The following is a 25326-nucleotide window of genomic DNA, read 5'->3' as shown; positions in this document are numbered from 1 at the left end:
CATATGAAAATACATTTTTACAAATTTATAAGTTCCAGTATGCAAAGCAGTATGATGAAATCTCAATGGATTTAAGCTGACTACTTAAAACAAAGATGAATTTTTCCTCTTCTGTTTTTCACTAGCACAGACAATTGTGCTTAATCCAGATAACAGTGATACGAGCACTTTAAAGTAGAAAAATCCATATTGGAAAAAATATATACTCCAAACACACAAAAGTTAGAAAAATCTATGCTTTACACAGTCACTTTCCAAATCCATGTCTCTTATTGAGTTTCTGTAGCATTGAAAGTTACAATGAATTTGTATTCACAGCTGCCTTTTTGGTGGTGGTGGTGGTGGTGGTGGTGGTGGTGGTGAATTACACTGATGATGCTCAGAGGTTACTTCTGGCTCTGAGGTCAGAAATCACTCCTGCAGGCTCTGGGAACCATATTGGTTTCTGGGGATCAAACTAGGGTCTGTTGCAAGTATGGCAAATGCCAACCCACTGTACTATTGCTTTGCCAGCCCCTACAGACACTTTTTTGACTGATATTCCATGACATAAGCACATCACAGAGCTGAGTTTGGGTATGGTACAGTATTACAAACATGAGAAGTACAAATTGAATATTTTCCCTTAATGGTTTACAAAGAGTATAGATTAGAGAGATCATTGTAGTATGTTTCTGTTGTAGGTGATTATAAAATGGTGATGCTCTTCATCTAGATAAAAATAACTCAAAAGTATCAAGTACCGTACCAAATGAAACAAAACTTCAACCCTACATCTTTCTCTGCTACTCATAAACAATACCTAAGGGTTTTTGGCCAGTCTCAATGTCATCAATCTAGGCTTTCTCCAGCTAGTGTTTGTCTTTGAAGTTAATGAGAGCTCTACATGTGGAAATATATTCTGGTTACAAAAAGAAGTACAACCCTTGCCTACTTTGATCATCCTGTCAAAATAAAAATAATCAGGTTGAAAACAATGGTACATGTACACAAATTACAGAAAAGCCACTCAAGTAAGCTCTATTTCATATATGTCTTATGGTCAAATCCTAAATATTTCATGGAATTTCCCAAAGGAATTCTCAGAGGAGTTGGTAAACAAAACTTAAGAACCATTGATTTATGCTAAGATGAAAAAAAGAAATATAAGTGTGACCAATTATGACTAGGTAAATGTGAAAAAGGTAGGTAACCACAGGATAATTTCCTTTGTTAGCGAAATTGAGGTGATGAGATGTATCAGACAAGATAATTTATACATCACATACTTTAAAACCCTGAATAGAAATAATTCAAGAATATTCACTAGATATTACTGATGTCTCCTTGTAAAAGGAGAAAAGCATAGGGTAATCAGTAATAAGGTAAAAATATAGGTGTAACATATTTTAAATATTTACTTATCAATTAAAAGATACTGATTTGGACTGGGAAATTCTAAAATTTGATACCTGATATCTTGGTGTCAAACGTAATTTTTAAAGTAAGGTTCAAAGATTTTTTTAAAGCACAAATGGGACATAGCAAATTAGATAAAAGACAAATGCCACGCTTGTTCATGTTGGCTCAAATCTGAAAAACATAAATCTTGCTCAGTTAATTCCCCTACAGAACATAAAAATTAAAACACGTGAGCCATTCCTTTGTTCATGATTGAACTGGGTTCATTTCTGTCTTAGTTCTAGAGATAGTTCTTGTGTGTAGACACCAATGTTATAAAAGAGGGTAGGAACATTGTAGTGTCTTAGTAAAGCTACACCAGAGCAGGTGCAGATGATCCAGTTAAATGCCACCTCCAATTGTGCTTTTCTTTTGGGTCCTAATAACTACTCAAGTCTTATAAGATCACCCAACTAGTGTTATTTAGTGGAAGGAGAACCTGTTTATGTTATTTCAAATCTTTCTACTATCAGACACAATCCAAATGAAAGATCACTTTTATAAATCCCACTCTTATGTAAAAGACATGCTGGACCTCTTAAGCTCAGTCACAGGTATGAAGTTACAAATTGTCCTTTATCAACTAATTATCCCATAAATATGCTAATCCTTTATGTGAGTCTCTGGGATGTGCATAAGAAGTAGTTTTTCACTTATAAAAGATGAACAGCTCTTTCCCAGCCAGTCTCTGAGGTGAGGTGCTCATAGGCTAAGGTTAAAAGTGTTGATTCTGAAATTGTTCGCTGATTTAGTTAACTTCACCTATAAACAAAAGGTTTAGATAGTCTGGAGTCAGTCCTAATCTCTTAAACTCATTAGTTTAGATGATTAAAAAAATGTGGCCTTATCAAACAGGAACACTCATTTTAAAAATCCATTCTCCATAGACTCAAAGGTAACTAATCTGACTTTGACTTGTAACAGGAGAATCAACTTCATGAAACTATTTCTAAGAAAAAAATATGAACACAAATATGTATTCCGGGTCGTCAAGTCTTGCAAAGCCACATTCATCATGAAAACAAGCTTGGATACACTTCTGGTTCTTGTTAGGTGCCTGTCTGCTCACAGGCTGCAGATTCAATCATTAGTCTTTGAAGTCACACTTGTAGCATAGAAGCTTCATGTGCAGGAAGATGAAAAGTAGCAAGAATGCCCCAAGTCTTTCTGTTTTCTTTGAGGTTTCAGCTTACAGCTGGTCTGGCTCAGAAGCAACTGGGTGAAAGGCTTAAAATGCCATCATTTTGTTTCAGATTTATTTCCTCTCCCAGAAGCCATCAAAATCCAGGCTGTGCTCAGTCTATAAACCTAAGTGGAGACAGTATCCCTGGTGATTCCATGGAAATGTATACACTTCAATTTCAGAAAGAAGCCAAGTCCTTTAAGCTTCCTGGAACAGCAATAGAAAAAAGTTTTAATATTAAAGTTGACAAATTGTAAAGGTAAACAACTGATGTTAAAAATTTTTTTACTAGTGGTGTGCCTGGAGAGATAGCACAGCGGCGTTTGCCTTGCAAGCAGCTGATCCAGGACCAAAGGTGGTTGGTTCGAATCCCGGTGTCCCATATGGTCCCCCGTGCTTGCCAGGAGCTATTTCTGAGCAGACAGCCAGGAGTAACCCCTGAGCACTGCCGGGTGTGGCCCAAAAACAAAAAAAAAAATTTTTTTATTAGTGGTGCGCATGAATGTGAATGTGAATGGACAAGAGACTCTTCTTTTAAATATTCCAGTAGCCATGTATTGCAAGATTTATAAATTATTTATTAAAATGATAATGTAGCACAAAGAAAGCAAAGAAAGATTATTTTTTTACTGATTTTCAACTCAGACATTTAAGTCATGTTTCTTTGTTGCACTCCTTTAAAGCGTATGTGAGTAAAGAATTTAAGATTCTTTAACCCTCTTTATTTATTTATTTATTTATTTATTTATTTATTTATTTATTTATTTATTTATTTTATTTATTCTAGTTTGGGGGCCACACTAGGCATTGCTCAGGGGTTACTGCTGGTTCTACACTCATTATTCCTGGTGGTGCTCAAGGTGGTGCTCCTGGAGTTCTGGGGATTAAACCTGGGTCAGTGACATGCAAGGCAAGTGTCCTACTCACTGTACTATCTCTCCAGCCCTTTTTAACTCTCTCTTTTAAAGAATAAAGATGGCAAGTGAATTTAGCCATTGAATTTAAAACTTCTGTTAAGCTATTGGAGAAAGTTTAGAAGTAGTTGAGAAAAAGATTTTTATTATAATGATCTCCCTATAATATCCACATTTGTCAAGAGGTAAAAATCCTCAGTAAAATGGATTTATCATTCTTTATAAATAATGGCCACTTTAAATTTGTTAGATTCATATTTAATTTTATATTAATATATATAATTACTAAGACATATTATTGTATATAGTAACTATATTATTACTAATATACATTACTCATATATGTAATTATATGTTAGTCTTATTGCAAGAAGAAAGTAACTTCACTTAAGGAGTGGGCAATACTCTCCTTTCATGAACTTATTTACTACTCATTTGGCATCAGTGATATTTTGAATACATCTATGGAAAGAATATCTCTAGCTCTAAGGTAATAATTTATAAAAAGAATTTCTAAGGTATTGTCAACAATTTGAGGGCATTAATAGTGTTGATCACTTTATTTGATAATAACTATAGTACTAATGAACCCCCAAAGGCAAATTATATTAATTTAGAGCCAATAGGGAAAATATTTTATATATTAAAGACTAGATCAACTCCTCTTCTCATTTATTTCCTACCATTCTTTTTATGATTTCATGTTGACATTTAAAATGTTTGTTAATGGTGCCAGAGCAATAGCACAGTGGTAAGGCATTTGTCTTGCATGTGGCCAACACAGGATGGACCTTGTTTCAAATCCTAGCATCCCAAATGTCCTCTGAGCCTGTCAGGAGCAACTTCTGAATGCAGAGCCAGGAGTAACCCTGAGTGCCACCAGGTGTGACCCCCCAAAAAAAATGTTTGTTAAAAATAATGGAGGAAAATGAGCACTTTGATGGAGGACATGGTATTAAAATGTTGTATGCATGAGATCCTAGCATTGACAGTTTTGTAAATCATAGTGATTTAAGTAAAAAATAAAAATAAATGTCCTAAAGTGATAGCACAGTGGGTAAGGCATTTGCCTTGAATGGGCCAACCCAGTTTGATCCCCATATGGTCCCCTCAGTGTGCCAGGAGTAATTTTGGAGCACAGAGCCAGGACTAACCCCTGAGTACCACTGGGTGTGGCCCCCCAAAAAACAAAACAAAAAAAGGATAAAATTAAATAAAATTAAATATTTGCTAAAAACACCAACCAAGAAACTGAAGGGGTAGTACAGGGGTCAAAATATTTGCCTTGTACCCAGTCAATCTTGTTTGATCTCCATCATTGACAAGACTTTGAAATAGATCAACCTTGTTTGAATCCCCAGCACTGACAACTCATGCTGGTGCATATGTGGGAAGAAAGTGACTCTCATTCACTGCTGGTGGAAATGTCGATTGGTCCAACTTTTTGGAAAAGAATATGGATATTCTTCAAAAAACTAGAAATTGAGTTTTCATATGACCCAGCTACAGTACTCCTAGGAATATACCCTAGGGGACAAAAATACAATGTAGAAAAGTCCTCTGCACTCCTATGTTCATTGCAGCACTATTCACAATAGCCAGAATATGGAAACAATCTAAGTGTCCAAGAACAAATGAGTAATAAAAGAAATGGGTACATCTACACAATGAAATACTTATGCAGCTGTTAGGAAAAATAAAGTCATGATATTTACTCATACATGGATGGGCATAGGGAATATGATGCTGAGCAAAATGAGTCAGAGGAAGAGGAATAGACATAAAGAGAGAATAAATATGTCTGCCACAGAGGCAGGCAGGGGAGGGACAGGGGGAGGTCAGGAGGAAAACTGGGGACATTGGTGGTGGGAAATGTGCACTGGTGAAAGGTTTTGAACACTGTGATTGAAACTTAATAAGGAAAAATTTTGTAACTGTGTGATTTAATTAAAGATTGAAGAATTTAGGGCTGGCGAGGTGGCACTAGGGTAAGGTGTCTTCCTTGCAAGTGCTAGCCAAGGAAGGACTGCGGTTTGATCCCCTGGTGTCCCATAGCCAGGGGCAATTTCTGAGCGCTTAGCCAGGAGTAACCTCTGAGCATCAAACGGGTGTGGCCCGAAAACAAAACAAAACAAAACAAATAAAGTGAGGGGGATCCTCTCTACCCTGTGCTGTGAATTCTTTCACAAGTTTAGGGCCCATTGTTCTGGCATGCCAGAATGTTCTCCATTCCCAGCTCTGTGGTAACACAATTCCTCCTTAAGATCAAACAACAAGAATGACTTTTAAGTTTATCCCATTATATAACTGAAGTTATAGAAGTTATAAGATGACTTCAAACTATACAATAAATAAACCTGACCAGAATTAGAGGGGTGCATATTGGTTTCTTATTTTAAACTTTTTTTCTGAGGTGGAGGGCTGGTACTCCAAGCTGTGCTCAGGGCCATGGTTCCACTGAATGAACTAGGGCTGGCAGTTTAATATAAGATTCAAAGAAGAAGAGTTGCTTGGGCCCCTCAATATCGAATTTTTACTGTATTTCCTGCATCTTGCTTTTTTTGTTTTTGTTTTTGTTTTTTTTTGGGTCACACCTGGCAGCGCTCAGGGGTTACTCCTGGCTCTATGCTCAGAAATTGCCCCTAGCAGGCACAGGGGACCATATGGGATGCCAGGATTTGAACCACCGTCCTTCAGCATGAAAGGCAAAGCCTTACATCCTGCTATCTCTCCGGCCCCTACATCTTGCTTTTTAAACTACCCAACTTGTTTGTTTCTTCATTTTCTTTATTTGTAGAAAACTAGCATTCTCTCCTCTCCAAAGCAAAAGAACTATATTTTAAAGAATTCCCTTTAAGTTTTATCGTCACCCCAATTTCACTGAGATACAATCAATATACTTCTCATTGTATACATGGTTGTTTGTGGGTTTCGGGCCTGAACCAGCAGTTCTAAGGGCTTACTTTTAGCTCTGCACTCAGGGATCATGCCTGGCAATCTTGAGGGAACATATGGGGTGCTGGGCATCAAGTTTGAGTTAGCCGCATGCAAGGAAAGCACCCTACTCACTACACTATTGATCCAGCCTTTTAAATTATATACTAGCAACAATTTGACTTATATGTAGTATCTAATAATGACAAAACGAGTCTTACCACCTCCCTTAAAGCAGGTTTTTACCTTAGTTTAAAGGAAGCACACCTCCATTCACAGTCTAATTACAGACCAAGTTTCTGATCTAACTGAACAAGTGTACCATCTCTTAGGGAAATGGAGGCAGCTCTATTGCATTCTTAATGCTAATTCCTAGAGCAAAGAATTCTCAGACCAGAATGACTTGAGATGGGAGGAAGAGGGGTTGAGAAGATTCAGCTCTTTGTACAAGGCAGAGTATATGTGATTCAGAGGTCTTAAGGTTGTGGAGATTCTGCCCTTTGTATCAAGACTGACCTCATTTTCAGTAGAATGAAACAATATTTTGTTAGATGACTTTTTGTCAAGGAATGATTTTAAAAAATACCAAGTTAGATTCAGGAAAGACTTCATACTAGCTTGGATGGAAAGCAGAGACAACACCCAGAACCAGAAACAAACTTTTCTTGGCTTCCTGTGTTGTACTAGCCATGGAGGCTCAACTCTCTGCCATTAGTCATGTTCCCAAACCTGATTTGTTAATCTATTATCTGGAAGGTTCTCATTCTTCCTTTTGTCCCAGATCACAACAGACTATTTTTCACAAATATATTAGTTGTGATTAGATTATTCAAAGTTGAATAATCTAAAAAAAATGGGAAAAGTAGGAGAAGGTGGAGAAGCAACTCCAGGAGATAAAAGCAAAATTAATCCAATGGGACAGTGACATGCATTTACATATTTTAAAGTATCACAGAAAAAGTGAAAATGGGAATTATTTACATGATGTTTCCATAACTATGCCACCTCTCTCATTCAGGAAAGGAACAAAGGAAGCTGAGCTCAGTTGTTGGATTTATAAGCAAGAATAAACAAATATAGCAACAATTTAGGGCTTTATAGCTCATCACATTGAAATTTCTGAAACATATTGTAAAATATGTTTTATAACACAAAAAATTTTATGAAAGATGAAAACAAATTCTCATCAAATTTTCCCACATTTAAGGTGGAAACTTGGAGCTGGAGAGATAGTACTATGGTTAGGGTGCTTTCTTGCACATGGCTGATCTGATTTCAATCCCTGCTACCTTATATGTTCCCTTAAGCCCTGTCAGGAGTAATCCTTGAGTGAAGAGCCAGAAGTATGCCCTGAAAACTGCTAGGTATGGCCCCCAAACAAGTAAAAATTAAAAGTGGGAACTAAATTCCACTTTATAAGAATTAACATAAGCTACTTTGACCTCCACAATAAAATCATCATGGCCTTACCTAGATGGATGTTTGGGTGCTAACGTTAATGGTATCCCCTCTTTCTTGCTCCAGTTGACGTCTGGTAATTAGGGTATCCCAGGATCTTGTGGGTTCTCTCTGTGAGTTGCTATGGCTAGATAAACCAGCAGTTTCTTGAAGAGTTCCAGAATAAGCTTGCATTGGAACAGCTCCAGCAGTCAAATCCTGATGATTGCTGAGTAAATCCATAGACACTGTACTTTCATTCTCTGGATTGAGAGAATTATTGTCTTCTCTGGCAATTTCAGGATAAAAGTCACAGCAGGAGATGGTGTCACCACAAATGGGATTTTGCATCAGGGGCCAAGCATCTGAAAACTCACCACAGATGGATCGTGAAAGAGACCCCAAAAAGGCAGGCATCATATCTCCTAGGGGACCAGCACTCCTGAATATAAATTCAAAATCTCTGTAAATATTTCAGGATAGAGAGAACATGACTACAAAGCAGCTACACTTCCAAATTTTCTTGATAAAATATTTTTTGTTAAATCAGAATTTAAGGATTTCTCGTTGTTACAAACTTGTTTCAGCATAGAACATCAAATTACTACATTTGCTTTAGAACTTTATTTTTAGACCATTTCTGATCAATGATACTTAACCAAATATGCACTTTTTTCTTTTGGGCCACACCCAGTGATGCTCATCATTTATTCCCCACTATGCACTCAGAAATTGCTCCTGACTTGGGGGACCATATGCAACGCCGGGGATCAAACTTAGGTCCGTTCTGAATCAGCTACATGCTAGGCAAATGCCTTACCACAGTGCTATCACTCTGGCACTAAATGCATGCTTTTTTAATGGAGGATCTGCACTAACATTTGTTGATACTATTCTAACTTTCTATTAGTACATGACAAATACAAAATTGCAGCAGACTGAAAGAAATACTTCATGAATGTAAGACATAAACAAAACTAAAGGACATAAACCACAAAACAAAGATTATGTCACTGTCTAGCTGGTTTTGTGGGAGCTGTATCTACATCTTCCTCTCAGAATGGCCCCTCCAATGTCCATTGTCATCAATAACAGTTTTCTGGGAACTCTGGGAAAGTAGTAGAATACAGATAAATAGATAAAACTATATTAATGAAAGAGACCTGGTTACCTGTCCTGAAGAGTGAGCTTGGAATGTGCTCCACAGCCCAGAGTCAGCTGTTCAATGCTGCAGGCTTCATCACAGCACAAGGATGGGATCAAGTGAGCAGGTCCTAGGGAATTAGCAGGAAATGAAAGATATCTTTTTGTCCTCAGAATTTTTTGCTTAATATTAGCTCACTGGTGATCTCGAAAATTAGCTATGTGACCTTGGATAACTTTTTTGGTTGTAAAATTATTCTTTTTTTTTTTATCTGACTGCTTTGTGAATTTTTCTTTTTTTTATAATAATTTTTATCGTGACCACAGTGAATAACAAATATTTCACAGTAATATTTGAGGTACATAGTGACAATTACTCAGGGCCATTCCCATCACCAGGACTGTCCTCCCTCCATCCCCCTTCCCAGCATGCATCCCATATCTCCCTCTTTTTGCCCCCCACCCCGGAGTGCTCTCTGTAGAGCTTATTGTAGATGGGAGTATCGATTTTGTTGTTGTTTACTTTGGATTTGGCGTTTAAGTCTTATCATTTTTTATTTCCACTCAATGTTCATACGGCGGTTTGGGCCTGATATCATGCGTTTTTATTTTCTCCCTCAATTCATAAGGTAGTATTCTTACCAATAATTTTTATTGCTGTATCAGGATTTATAATGTTATTAATCATATGTTTCATGTATACAACATTCTGATATTAGGGTAACATTCTAATTTTTAGAAAAAAGGGGGTTCAGGATTAATTTTTTTGTTATCTTAAAAATAATAACTTTGATCAGAGAAAACTAAACCACAGGAGGCAGAGCTGGAGGCATTTGAACTCAGAAATCTTATAGGCAGCACCAATGTGAGAAACAGAATCCAAGTCAAAGAAAAAGAGTCAGTGAAGAAAAGCTCTCAGTCAAATTCCTCCCAGTCAAGGAATGCCAGCATGGGACATGGAAAACCTCACACTGCAATTGCAACTATGGGGAACCAAAACAGGGCTCCATCATGCTTAAGAAAAGCATCAGCGGGGAACAATCTGAATGTGCCACAAATAAGAATCAAGAGGACCTGAGAATCGAAATAAGAAAACTCCAAACTGAAATAACAGGGCTGAAAACTTGGTAGGCAAAATAAAACCCTTACTAGAAAGCCACTTCAACAGAGTAACTGTGTTGGAAGACTGAATCTGTGAGCTGGAAGATGAGGTGCATAACAAAACAATACAACAGAAGAGGCTAGAAAAGAGCCTCAAAACAAATGCTAAGACAATGGGAAAAATTTTCAAAGAATGGGAACAGACAGAAATAGAAGTCTTTAGTAACATAAACAACATAAAAATCATTGGAGTCACAAAGACATTGGAAGAAAACCCCCATGAAGTTTCAACAACCAAAGCCATAATTGCAGAGAAATTCTTAGAGCTGAAGAGTGTATGCAACCAAATCCTGCATGCCTGAAAAGTACCAGCCAAAAGAGATCCAAAGAAAAGCACTACAAGACACATCCTAGTCACAATAAAGAAACCCCATAGATAGGGATAAAAGACTGAATAAGGGGCCGGGCGGTGGCGCTGGAGGTAAGGTGCCTGCCTTACCTGCGCTAGCCTAGGAGACGGACCGCGGTTCGATCCCCCGGCGTCCCATATGGTCCCCCAAGCCAGGAGCGACTTCTGAGCGCATAGCCAGGAGTAACCCCTGCGCGTTACCGGGTGTGGCCCAAAAACCAAAAAAAAAAAAAGACTGAATAAAAGAAGATAAAAAATGGAAGTTACCATAGAGCTATTACAAGAAACCCTTAAGACCCGAAGTCAGTGGTGGATATAGTGACAAAATTCAATGAAATGAATGCATCACCGAGAATACTTCACCCAGTGTGACTTACATTCAGGTTCGAAGGAAGGATACAGAGCTTCACAGATAAAAACAATAGCTTAGAAACTTTATGGACTCAAAATAAGTCTTGAAGGATGAACTGAAATGTACTTTAACATAAAATAGACCACAAGACACACCAAACTTCTACCAAACGATGACACTAAATCCTATGAGAATCATCTATCTCAACATCAATGGACTAAATGCATCAATTAAGAAATACAGAGTGACAAAATGGATAAAAAAGCTGAAGCCAACATTTTTGCTGCTACAAGAAACACATCTGAATAGCCATAATAAAAAACACAAACTCAAACTCAAAGGTTGGATGACAATCATTCAAGCATACAATTACCTTAAAAAGGCTGGAGTGGCCATAATTTCAGAGACATGGACTTTAGACTTAAAAACATTATAAGGGACAATAATTAAGGGATATGTACAACAGAAAGAAACCACACTCCTAAACATATATGTACCCAATGAGGGACCAGGAAAATATTTAAAACAAATACTAAAAATTTTGAAGGAAGGTATCAATGACAACAAAATAATACTGGGAGGCTTTAACACTGCCTTGTCAGTACTTGATAGGCCAACGAGGCAGAAAACTAACAAGAGTATATTAGTACTGAAAGAGCAATGGCCTAGTAGATACTAGCATTTGCCTAGTAGATAAGATAGGCTCTCCACTTCCAGAAAACTGGGTACACATTTTTCTATAACATACATGGTTTATTCTCCAAAATAGACCATATGATAGCCCATAAAATATGCCTACATAGAATCAAGAAGACAGAAATTGTACAAACTACCTTCTCAGATCATGGTGCACTAAAATTAGAAGTGAATAAGAAGCAGACACAGAGCAAAATTTTTAATCCCTGGAAATTAAACAGCTCAATAGTGAACAACCATTGGTTTAGAAATCAAAAAGGAAATAAAAAGATTCCTGGAAACAAATGAGAATATAGACGCAAATTATCAGAATTTGTGGAACAGAGCAAAAGCTGTTCTGAGGGGAAAATTTATAGCTTTTTTTGTTGTTGTTGTTTTTGGGTCATACCCGGAAGACCTCAAGGGTTATTCCTGGCTCTATGCTCAGAAATCACACCTGGCAGGCTCGGGGGAGCATATGGGATGCCGGGATTTGAACCACCAACCTTCTGCATGCAAGGCAAACGCATTACCTCCATGCTATCTCTCCGGACCCCACTTTTCAAGAAAACATCAGGAAGGAAGTAGGGGCCTACACAAATAATGTTAAATTTACAAAACTAAAAAGTGAACAAAAATGAACCAAAAATAGGAAGACAGAAGGAAATAATACATTTTTGAGCAGAAATCAATGAATGCAAAATACAAAAAGCAATCTGAAAAAAAAAATGAAAGCAAGAGTTTGTTCTTTGAAGAAAATAAACAAGTTCAATAAACCACTAGCAAAATTCACAAAGAAAGAGAAAGAAGCGTAATGAACTGAATCAGAAATGAAAATGAGCAGATTTAATAGATACTACAGAAATCGAAAGGGTAATCGGAGAATACTTTGAGAAACTATGCCAGGAAATATGAGAACCTGAAAGAAATGGATAGATCATTGGATTCTTAAAATCTCCCATGGTGGAACCATGATGATCTAGCATATCTCAAAAGACCCATCACTTTTTTTTTTTTTTTTTTTTTTGGTTTTTGGGCCACACCCGGTGACGCTCAGGGGTTACTCCTGGCTATGTGCTCAGAAGTCGCTCCTGGCTTGGGGGACCATATGGGAAGCCAGGGGATCGAACCGAGGTCCGTCCAAAGCTAGCGCAGGCAAGACAGGTACCTTACCTCTAGCGCCACCGCCCGGCCCCAAGACCCATCACTTTTAAGTAAATTAAAATGTTAATAAAAAAATAATCTTCCCTAAAATAAAACACCAGGCCCAAAACAATTCACTAACAAATTCTTTCAAACCTTCCAAGAGGATCTAATTCCTATACTTTTCAGTCTTTTCTAGAAAATTGAATAAAACAAAACACTCCCAAATAGTTTTAATAAAGCTATCAACACCATACTACCAAAAGCAGATGAGATGCCACCAATAAAGAGAACTACAGACCAATATCTCTGATGAACACAATACAAAGATCCTTTACAAAATCCTTGAAAATAGGATCCAATGCTTTATCAAAAAATTCATACACCATGACCAAGTAGGATTCATTCTGGAGTTGCAAAGATGTTCAACATATGCAAATCAATCAACATAATACACCATATTAACAAAAGGAAAATGAAAAACAATATGCTCATATAAATAGATGCAGAGAAAGCAATTGACAAGGCCCAATGCCCATTCATGATAAAAACACTCAACAAGAATGGAATGGAAGGAATTTTTCTCAATATAGTCAAGGTTATTTATGACAAGACCATGGCAAATATTATACTCAATGGGGAAATGCTGAAAGCCTTTCCCTAAGATTTGACACAAGGCAAAGCTGCTTCTCCCCAATCCTATTCAATATAGTAGTGGAAGTACTTGCCATAGCAATTAAGCAAGAAAAAGATATTAATGATATACAGATAGAAAAGGAAGAAGTCAAGCTCTCACTGTTTGCAGATGACATGATACTATACTTAGAAAATTCTAAAGACTACCAAAAAGCTCCTAGAAACAATAGATTCATATAGCAAAGTGGCAGGCTACAAAATTAATGCACAAAATCCAATGGTCTTCTTATACACAAATGATAAATGAAACAGACATTAAAAATCCAATTCAAACTAACACCACAGCAATTCAAATTTCATCAAGTAAACTTGACTAAAGAGGTAAAGGACCTATACAACTATAAATATAAAACATTGCTTTAATAAATAAAAGAGGACACAAGGAAATGGAGACATATACCCTACTTATGGATTGGGATGATAACATCATTAAAATGGAAATACTCCCCAAAACATTGTCCAGATTCAATGCAATCCCTCTAAGGATACTCATGAAATTCTTCAAAAAGTAGATCAAACACTCCTGAAATTCATTTCAAACAATAAATGCCCAAGAATAATTAAAACAATCCTGGAGAAAACAAAAACAGGAAGTATCACTTTTCCAAAATTTAAATTATATTAAAAAGAAATAATAATTAAAACAGCATGATACTGGAATAAAGACAGACTTTCAGAATAATGGAATAGATTTGAATATTTAGGGAATGACCCTCAGATATACAATCAATTAATCTTTGATATAGGGTCAAGAATTGTAGAATGCAGTAAGGGAAGCCTCTTCAGCAAGTGGTACTTAGACAACTGGTCAGCCACATGGGAAAAAAAAAAAAAGCAAACCCAGACCTCTATCTAACACCTTACATATAGGCCAAATTCAAATGGATTAAAGACTTTGATATCAGACCCAGATCCATAAAGTATATAGAAGAAAACATAGGCAAAATACTTCATGATATTGAAACTAAAGGCATATTCAAGGAGGAAACACTAAATAAGTGGAAGCAGAGATAAACAAATAGGATTACATTAAACCGAGAAGCTTCTATACTTCAAAGAAAACAAAGGTGAAAAGGTCACCCATGGAATGGGAGACTACTCACCCATCAGATAAGGGGCTTTTATATATATATATATACATACATTCATACACACACAAGGTACTTGTATATACTAATATATACAAGGTATTGATAAAGCTTAACAAGGAAAAAACATTTAACCCCATCAAAAAATGGGGAGAAGAAATAAACAGACATTTCCTCAAAGAAGAAATATAGATGGCCAAAAGGCATATGAAAAAATGCTCCACTTCCATTATTATTAGGGAGATCCAAATCAAAACAACAATGAGGTACCATCTTATGCCAGAGACTGGTACACATCACAAAGAACAAGAATAACCACTGCTGGTGTGGATGTGGGGAGAAAGGATCTCTTATTCAGTGCTGCTGGGAATACTGTCTGGTCCAGCTTTTTTGGAAATCAATATAGATATTCCTTAAAATAACTGAACATTGAGCTTCCACATTATCTAGCAATACTACTCCTAGTGATATACCCTAAGAGTATCTATACTCTAGGAGGTCCTAGTGATATAGGGCCACATAAACACAATGCATTAATGCCCTCTGCACTCCTATGTTCATAGCAGCACTGGTAACAACCCAGATGCCTGACAACAGATGAATGGCTAAAGAAATTGTGACACATCTATACAACGAAATACTATGCAGCTGTTAGAAAAAAACGAAGTCATAAAGTTTGAATGGATTTGGAGACTATTATGTTGAGTGAAATAAGTCAGAGGGAGAGAGATAACACAGAATAGTTTCACTCATATGTGGGATTTTAGAAAAATAAAAGACAGCATAAGAATAACACCCAAAGACAATAGAGATGAGGGCTGGAAGGACCAGCCCATAATAACAAGCTTATCACAAAGAGCGGTAAGTACAGTTAGAGAAAAAACTACAGTAACAGCTTCCATAATGATACTTAGAGAAATTCAATGCCTGTCTTAAAGATATGCAGGAGGTGGGAGGTAGGAAATGGGGGACAATGGTAGCAGGAAAGTTGCACTGGTGAAGGGGTGTGTGCATTTTTTGGCTAAAACCCAATTACAAATATGTTTGTAATTAAGAAGCTTAATCAAATTAAGAATCTTCTTTATCTCAAATGAAACAATGATCAGGATGTCCCACAGACTGGGAGAAAATATTTGCCTGTCAGTCATCCGAGAAAGGGTTAGTATCTATGACATATAAAGCACTGGTAAATCTTTTTTTTAATTTTATGAGGACAAAGATGCAAAGAAAGAGGACAAGGTGAAGTTACATAGGAAGACAATGACCCATAAACAGAATTCTCAGAAGAAATCTCCTTGCTGACACCTTAATTTTGAACTTTTAGCAAAAAAATTAAGAAAAATAAAGCAAAACACATGCACAATTACTTTGTCCCTCAAGTCCCCAGATTGTAGTACATTACATTTCTTAGCAGTACAAAAAGCAATCAAAAGCCACAAAATTTATGTAATTCCTTTAACATTGAAGGAATAGTATTTTTTCTACAGTTTCATGTATATGCATATTAACTTCAAAAATTTAAGTTTTTTTTAAGGATTAGTCAAAGAACACAGCAAAAAATGTGTTAGAGTGACAATTGTTGTTTGCATAGGCCCAGCAAAATATGGAGGGCATGGAAAGGAAAAGCCTTGGCCTAAATACAAGGAGACCTTACCCCTGATGTTTTCTGGCATAAGACCAACTCTAGATTCCAGGCATACTAGGTTGCCCAATCCAAATCATTGCCTGTAGTGTCGATACACTTTTATTTTTTACACAGTCACTGTTGTTGGTGTCAGGTTTCTGTAGTTAAAGATCCTGGAATCTGAAGCACTGCTAAATCTAAAAAAAATCCAATTCCATCAAAAAATTGTGTGAAGAAATAAACAAAAATTTTCCCCAAAGAAGACATACAAGTGGCTAAAAGGGATATAAAAATTATCTATCTCACTAATCATCAGGGAAATGCAAAGCACATACAAGAAATATCTCACTTGGAAGAGACTGGCATACATCAAAAAAGAGCAAAAACAACCAGTGCTGGCATGGATATTGAAAAAAGGAACCCTGGTGGGAATGTGGACTGGTCAAGCCTTTTGGAAATATAAGCAGACACTTCCCAAAAACCTAAGAATTGAGTTTTATATGACTTAGAAATTCAATTTCTTTACATCTATTCATGGACCCCAAAACTATTCAGAAAAGACTTTTGCATTCCTGTGTTCATTGCAGCACTATTTACAAGAGCAAAGATTTGGAAACAGGGGCTGGAGTAATAGCACAGTGGCAAGGCATTTGCCTTGCAAGCGAATAACCCAGGATGGATCTTGCATCCCATATGGTCCCCCAAGCCTGCCAGGAGAGAGTTCTGAGCAGAGGAGTAACCCCTGAGCACTGCCAGGTGTGACCCCAAAACAAACAAACAGACAAAAGAGTTGGGAACAATCCAAGTTTCCAAGAACAGATGATTAGAAGAAACTGTGATACATGTATACAATAGACTATTAGCTCTAAGAAAAGATGAAACCATGCAATTTTCTGCTATGTGGATAGATCTGGAAAGTATCATACTGAGTTAAGTTAGTCTGAAGGAGAGATAAAAAATGATCTCTTTCAAAATAGGCAGAACACTTCAAGACTAATATCTCAAAAATGTCATTGATAACGGAATGCCAATGGCAAGAGTTACAGCTTAAAACCTAAATAAATGGGACCACATCAAACTAAAAAGTTTCTGTATGGTGAAAGAAACCCTGGTTAAAACTAGAAGACAGCTAACAGGATGGGAAAAAATTTTCGCACTCAATATATCAGATAAAGGGTTGATATCTAGGGTATACCAAGCACTCAGAAATGTTAGCTCCACAAAACCTAGTAAAGCAATAGAAAAATGGGAAGAAGAAATGAATAGACAGAGACTTCTCCGATGAAGACCGAAAGATGACCAATAGACACATAAAATCAGGCTCACCATCACTCACCATTGGGCAAATTCAAATCAAATCAAAGCAACAATGAGGTTACACTAGTGAGGATGGCACACATCAAAAATAATGGGACCAATTTCTGTTGGTGGGGATGTGGTAAGAAAGGAACTCTAATTCACTGCTGGTGGGAATGCTGCCTGGTACAACCCCTTTGGAAAACAGTATGGAGGGTGCTCAGTAAACTCAGAATTGAGCTGCCATATGACCCAGCAATCACATTCCTGAGTATCTCTACCCAAGATGGAAGGACATTCATCTCAAAGTATGTATGCACTCCACTATTTATTGCAACATTCAGCACAATAGCCAAAATTTGGAATCAACCTCGATGTCCAACAACAGATGAGTGGGTCATGAAAATACACAATGAAATATTACATAGCAGTTAGAAATGATACAATCAAGAATTTTGAAGCAACATGGATGGATCTATATCATAGAAAATATTATGTTAAATGAAGTAAGCTAAGTAAGCTAAATAAAGAAGAAAGATAAATACAGAATGATAGCACTTATCTGGGGTATTTAGAATATATATCATATATACATATAATACTCCATGAAGAATCACAATGGTCTAAAGGGTAGAAACTCCAAACATTATAGGTATCAGCAGATAGCAAAATGAAGTGTTCAAATCAAGTGGAAGAAGGACAACACAAAGCCTCCACTATCCATTATACCAAAGAAACCAGAAACAATGGAAGCAGCAGTTTAGAGGGAACAGGTAGCAATCAACTTTTAACTACAAAGGTGCAGAATATAATTGAAAGCCAGGGACTCCCGCTGCAGAGATTACTAGCAAAATATTTTAATGCCTTAATTTTATTAGGTATAAAATAATGCTTCAGCTTCTTTGTCCATAGTCATTCTTGGAAACATAGGGTGAACACCCAAATTTTATGCCTCAGTGCTCAATTATACTAGATACCATATACAGTGCTCATTATGACAATGCCTTGATAAAATATTCCAATTTACTCATTTCCTTTTGTTTTATGTCTTCTTTTAGGACCTAAAGCATATGATCATTCAGACCATTAAAACAGTCAACAGCATACCACAAATTTATGTTACAAGTCTCATTCATCGAATATGTTTCTGCAAATTACCATTTTCTTTTTCTTTTTTCTCTCCCTACTACTTTCTTTCTCTCCTTCCTTCTTTTTCTAATTCCTCATAAATTCAATCTATGTTAAATAAAGCCCACACTGGCAGTATCTCTTTAGTAAGGGAACCTTGATACATAAGATGCGGCTGACAATATTTCATAGGGTAACCACCTCTTATAGTCCTCATTACAATATTGCTTAGTATTCTAGACGTGAAAACTATCCTTTTCTTAAAATGCTGGCCACTATTTAACCCTAAAACCTTCACTTAGCAAAGCCTACCCCCATCATTGATGAAGTGCCTAGAAATCAGAAAACCTTTCAACTCCAACACACCAACAAGATTTATTTTTTTAACTTATTTTTACTGTATTTGCTTTTATTTCTTTTCTCTTCTCTCTTATCTTGTTTCTGAACCTTTCTTTTTCTCCTAATATATATCTTAGCTAATTATTTTTTCTTTTTTGGGGGGGTTTGGGTTTTTGGGTCACTCCTGGCTCTACGCTCAGAAATCACTCCTGACAGGCTTGGGGGACCATATGGAATGCCGGGATTCGAACCACCATCCTTCTGCATGCAAGGCAAACACCTTACCTCCATGCTATCTCTCTGGCCCCTATTTATCTTTTCTTAGTATTTCAAATATTTCTTAAGAGCTCAGACCCATCCTATGAGGATCAGGCCTCCAACAATAACTTAAGAATAGATCTCTAATGCCTTTTATCCTCTCATCCCCAATCCTGATGCATTATTCCTCCTTATTTAACCCTCTTTACCCTCAGTTCTTAACCCATTTCATACCAAGACTAACCTCCTGCCCCAATAAACCACCACACAGCTCCTAAAGTGGAAGGACATCCTCTCAGATCCAGATTCCCTGCCCCGGCAAGAAACTATAAACAACACTCCTGCTGATTCATGCTATATGGCCCTTTTTATCACCCTCTCCCAAATGTGGACTGTTGCATGCTACCAGACTCAGCCCCAGAAGGACCCCCAGTTTAAGGACACTATATGATCCCTTACTGCTGTAAATCATATCTCAAACTTAACAAGACCACAGTGTGGGATGAAAATGTGCCCTAGATTTCACCCCCCCACACACAAGAATATCTCAAAAGCTTAATGGGGATGCCTATATTTCTTCTGTATGTTTAATACCACTATAATAATACATTTTAGTGAGTTTGTTCCCAAATGTAAAGGTAGCCTCCTCCATCACTTATTTTCTTAATTATCTTTTTTCAAATTTATTTTTATTTATCACAATGGTGATGGAATTGGGGGTGAAGCATTCAGTGACTGAAACAACTTTGTAAACCATGTTGTTTAAAGTTAAAAATAGAAAATAAAAAGTTCAAAGACAAAAACCACTAATATTAAGAAGACATCAGTTTAAACAATAAGCTCTAATGATACGGGCTACAGCATGGTGTTCTGTTATGTGAATGCTATGCCACACTATGACATGTGGCTGCCTATGTGTTTAATATTTTTAGGCAGAAGTTGAGATGAAAGAAAGTTTGAAAAAGATTGTCTTTTATTATATGTATAATCATGATCCTGTCTCAAGAAATTATTCTTGTCCACTTGTGGTTCCAATGTCTAGTCAACCTTTCCTGAACAAGACTTACCACAGGCCCGAGATGAGTCTTGATGGCACTGACAACACTCTCTGTAGGTGGATCTGCTGATCTGAGGACTGTCAAAACATGACAGCTCTGAGCCATTGTATTGCATGTCTTGGGCTCTCAGAGACCCTGAGGGAGAAGAGAGAATTTACCAGTGCACAGTTTCCTCTCTAAGGAGCTCATCTGTATTGTTATCTCCCCACCCCATATCACTCAATCTGGTGTATTTTAAGAAAAGAGAGTTATCAGCCCCATTTACAGACATTCCTTCCAGGGGTCAGAAAATAAGCTTAAGTGGAAGAGCACATGGGTGGAGGTGCTATCCTCTGAGTTGGATTTTTAGCACCAAATCATCCTTTGAGCACTGTTAGTGTGATCATCAGTGTCTGGGAAGGGGGGACTTTGAGGACTGATAATAGCCCCTATTAAAATATACTAATGGGCCAAGGGGAGGGTGTAAAAGGGAACACAAATACAAAAAATGGTTAAAAATGGCTTTAAGTATTAGATTCTTATATTGCTAGAACTTAGTAATTTCATTTTTAATGAGTGCAAGGGAATCTTTCTCCCTGTCAGGATACTGCCATGGGATGTCACTCCTCAGCTCACTTTTATTGTGAATATCCTTGGAATATGACCTTTGTTATGTATGTGGTGAATCTTTGTGGCTATTAAATTCTTACTCAAGTCTCTTGTAAAACCTATGAATGATAATGACAATACAAGTTAAGAAATGGAAAGAGTTCTAAGCTCAGAGCTTGCATGAAGCCTACCCAGGTTTGATCTCTGGCATCCCATATGGTCCTCTAAGCCTCAGCAGAGGAGGTGCCTCAGTGCAAAACCAGGATTAATCCCTGGGCATAGTGAGTGTGGCTCTCAAACGTAAGCCCAACTAAAACTAAAACAAAACTCACAGCCGGGCTTCTTCTCCATGAACTGCCTCTTACAATAGATGACACAGAGAATAAGCAGTGCTAGGAGTACAGTGGCCAAAGCGCTGCAGATCACGGCAGCCAGAGCTGTGTCCCGGGGGCTGGAAGCTGTGGCTGCGATCTTCACGAGATTAACCTTGCTTGTACCTGAAACAGATAAGAGACATCATGTTTAGAGAACATGGCAGGACTCTTAGCAATTGCCTTTATGCAACTCAATAAAGCCTGAGAAACCCAATGGCAGTGATGTATGTGAAGACTGAAACATCCCCTCTTCTTAGGTTTATTTATTAAATCATAATTAATTTTTATAACTTTTAATTAATAATTATAATAAAATCAATTTATATTTAAGATTTTATTATAGTTTCAGCAACATGGATACAATAGTATTAAAGTTTATGGTATTAATTGTGTTCACATATCCACCAAGGTGCCCAAGATTCCCAACTACTGTCGTACCTCACCTTGAGTCCTCCACCTCTTCATTCTACCTCACATTTCTGCTTGGAAATTTGAGTGTGGCTTCTTGATCTAAAATTTATGGGACATCTATACCACTGTCCCATTAAACTCTGCTACAATCATTAACACTATATTTGAAGAATGTGATCTATTGAAGGGGGCAAACAGAAGAGTTGGGAGAATGGAATACAAGCTTTACACAAGAACACAAGATATTTTTCTTCTTGCTACTGTTATAAGAGCCACTCTTGGCATTACTCAGGGCACCTATGGTGCTTGAGGGGACAATTAGTGCAGAGATCATGACCATATACATGTAACCAATATGCTCTACCACTTGAGTTACAATATCCAGTCATAAAATATTAAATGTTACTTTTGTTTGTTTTGTTTTGTTTTGTTTTGTTTTTGTTTTGTTTTCTTTTGGGTCACACCCGGTGGTGCTCAGGGGTTACTCCTGGCTGTCTGCTCAGAAATAGCTCCTGGCAGGCACGGGGGACCATATGGGACACCGGGATTCGAACCAACCACCTTTGGTCCTGGATCGGCTGTTTGCAAGGCAAACGCCGCTGTGCTATCTCTCCAGGCCCTAAATGTTACTTTTAAGATCTATATGTTTAACGGAACAGTAGCAACTAAATCTATTCTTTGTTTTGATTTAGGACATAAAAATAATATAACAGTTTCCTGATATATATATATCAGGAAATATATATATGTATATATATATTAGGTTAGAATTTCCAACATGACATATATATATATATGTCATGTTGGAAATTCTAATCTAATTGTTAACAGAGGCATTCTTACTTCTTGAGGAGCATACTTGACTTATGAAAATTAATAAAATATTTTAAATATGCATCTCTATATTTTCTGTAATTTTTACTAGAATGTTTTACTTTTGACTTTTATATTTGTTACAAGTGAACAAATTCAATACATTATTTTCTGTGCTCTTCCATCACCACATTAAACAATAATAACAAAAATTTGAATTTTACTTAAGTGAAAACCTGATTAATTTATTTCTACCATGGTCTTTAATAAAAAATATATTAACAAAGAGATTTTTGCCATCTTAAAAAAAGTTTAAGCTTTATCTTATTAGTCTTAACTGGTTAAATAAAATATCTAACATAACACTCAACATATGAATTCCAGATGTACCACTAAAGTCTGCCAATAAACAAAACAACTGGATTTTTCCCTACTTTGTACCAGGCACTCTGTTGAATAAACATAAAAAAATAAACATTCATCATTTACTTTTTGTTTTATTTTTGACATAGCTTTAGATTTATGAAATTTGTTTTTCAAAAAATGATAAAAATGTTTTTTTAAAGCAAGCATTTTCAGTTTTTACTGTTAAATAATACTATATATAATACACATATAATATATACATATATATATATATATATAATACTAGACTGAATTTCTATTGTGATAAACTTAACCTTTAGTGGCAGGTATTTTCCCAGATGTACCATCACCCATTGTGTAAACCCATCAACACCAATTCCAGAACATTATTATGAGCAGCATATAAAACATTTTTATATCATGGCCAAGTGAAACTTATATCAGGTGAGAATGATTATTAGTTACATAAAAGGCAGTTTAAAGTGTAATTAAATAAATAGAAAAATCATATGATCACCTCAATGATGCTGAAAATGTACAGCATCCAAAATTTAGAGATAAAGACGATAAGAAGAAACTTATTCAAAGTGATAGATATCATATATAAAAAATTCACAAGTAACATCACATTCAATAAAAATGACTAAAAAGTTGACCATAATATCAGGAAGAAGACAGGAATGACCACTTGTATACAGTACAGTATTAGAACTCATCAGAACAATTAATCAAGAAAAATAAAATCCATCCAATAAAAGACAAAAAATCAAAAATTGTTTTTGTTTCACAAATGATAAAATTTTTCATGCATAAACTCCTAAATACTTCACACACAGATTTATAACAAGTACATTTGTAAAGATTTAAAATCTAAAATCAAGGGGCCAGAGAAATGGCACAGTGGTAGGGCATTTGCCTTGCATGTAGAAGAATGGTGGTTCGAATCCCGGCATCCTATATGGTCTCCCGAGCCTGCCAGGAGCGATTTCTGAGCATAGAGCCAGGAGTAACCTTTGAGCGCTACTGTGTGTGACCCAAAAACCAAAAACCAATAACAAAAACAATCCCCCCAAAAAAACCCTAAAATCGGGGCCGGAGAGATAGCATAGAGGTAAGGCGTTTGCCTTTCATGCAGGAGGTCATCGGTTCGAATCCCGGCGCCCCATATGGTCCCCTGTGCCTGCCAGGCGCAATTTCTGAGCCTGGAGCCAGAAATAACCCCTGAGCACTGCCGGGTGTGACCCAAAAACCACACACACACACACACACACACACAATAAAACAACCCTAAAATCAAGAAGTGCCTGTAGAAGCTGCTTGATTGGAGGTGAATTGGACACACCCAAGGGGAGTGGAGCCTACGTGCTGCCCAACACCATTGCAAGGGGCTGCAGCTTCACCATCTGCTGTGGCTTTTGAGACCAACCCCATCAAGAAGTGCCTGAGGAAACTGCATGATTGGAGCTTGAGCTGGAAATGCCCAAGGAAGGTGGAGCCAGAGGAGCCTGGCTGCTCCTCTTTACTTTGTGGCTGCACACATCTAATAAAATCCACCATAACACATAGAAAAAAAACCACACAACAAGCGTGACAATGGGGTAACAATGTAGACCAATACCAGGCATAGAGAAAGAAGATGGCAGCCCTGATGACCTGAAAAGTGCCAATCACCTAATTAATTCTCTCAGATAAAGAGTTTAGAGAAAAAATAGGGAGGGTGTTCATAGAACTCAAAGAAAGGATGGATTGAGCTGAACAGATCCACAAATAAGAATCAAAAGGATATAAAGATAGAAATCAGAAAACTCCAAGATGAAACAACAGGACTGAAAAGGTTAGTAGATGAAATGAAAACCGCACTGAAAAGCCTCTTCAACATAGTAATAGCATCTGAGGATAGAATCAGTGAGTTGGAAGATGAGATGCATAACAACTCCATACAACAGAAGAGGCTGGAATAGAGCCTTAAAGCAAATGATTAGACAATGGAAAAAAGTACTCAAAGAATGTGAACAGATGAAAATAGAAGTCTTTGATAAACTCAAAAGAAACAATATAAGAATCATTGGAGTCCAGAGACACAGGGAAAAAAATCCCCACAAAGAATCAACAGTCAAGGATATCATTGCAGAGAAACTCCTAGAGCTAAAGACTGCATGCAACCAAATCCTGAGTGCCCAAAGAGTAGCTGCTAAAAGAGACCCGAAGAAAAGCATCCCCAGACACATCCAAGTCTCAAAGACGAATCCCTCAGATAGGGATAGAATACTGAAAGCAGTAAGATCAAAAAGGAAAATTACATTCAAAGGAGCATCCTTAAGATTTATAGCAGACCTGTCTCAAGGCCCAACGTAGTGGTGTGATATAGTGACAAAGCTCAATGAAATTAATGCTTTGCCTAGAATACTGCACTCACCAGACTCACATTTAGGTTTAATAGAAGCATACATAGATAGTTTCATGGGTAAACAACAGCTCAGAAAATTTACAACTCAAAACCAGCCTTAAAAAAAAACTGAGGTTCAGAGGGAGTGGTAGCACAGCAGTAGGGGATTT

The 25326-nt window shown here is 36.9% G+C and overlaps 1 protein-coding gene across 1 annotated transcript in view; it reads right to left on the bottom strand.

Moving 5' to 3' along the window:
* Positions 1 to 7941: 7941 nt before the first annotated feature.
* TNFRSF19 (TNF receptor superfamily member 19) overlaps positions 7942 to 25326 on the bottom strand; it is a 126807-nt gene continuing 109422 nt past the window's right edge. Inside the window, exons 6-9 of the mRNA XM_049778268.1 lie at positions 21139 to 21303; positions 20228 to 20353; positions 9080 to 9182; positions 7942 to 8350 (exon numbers count right to left, since the gene is read on the bottom strand). Of these exons, the coding sequence (XP_049634225.1) occupies positions 7942 to 8350; positions 9080 to 9182; positions 20228 to 20353; positions 21139 to 21303 (803 nt within the window). The remainder of the gene's footprint in view (positions 8351 to 9079; positions 9183 to 20227; positions 20354 to 21138; positions 21304 to 25326) is intronic.

Source organism: Suncus etruscus, chromosome 8 (genome assembly GCF_024139225.1).
Source record: "Suncus etruscus isolate mSunEtr1 chromosome 8, mSunEtr1.pri.cur, whole genome shotgun sequence".
NCBI classification, from domain to species: Eukaryota; Metazoa; Chordata; class Mammalia; order Eulipotyphla; family Soricidae; genus Suncus; species Suncus etruscus.
This window is presented reverse-complemented; position numbering and strand designations above follow the sequence as displayed.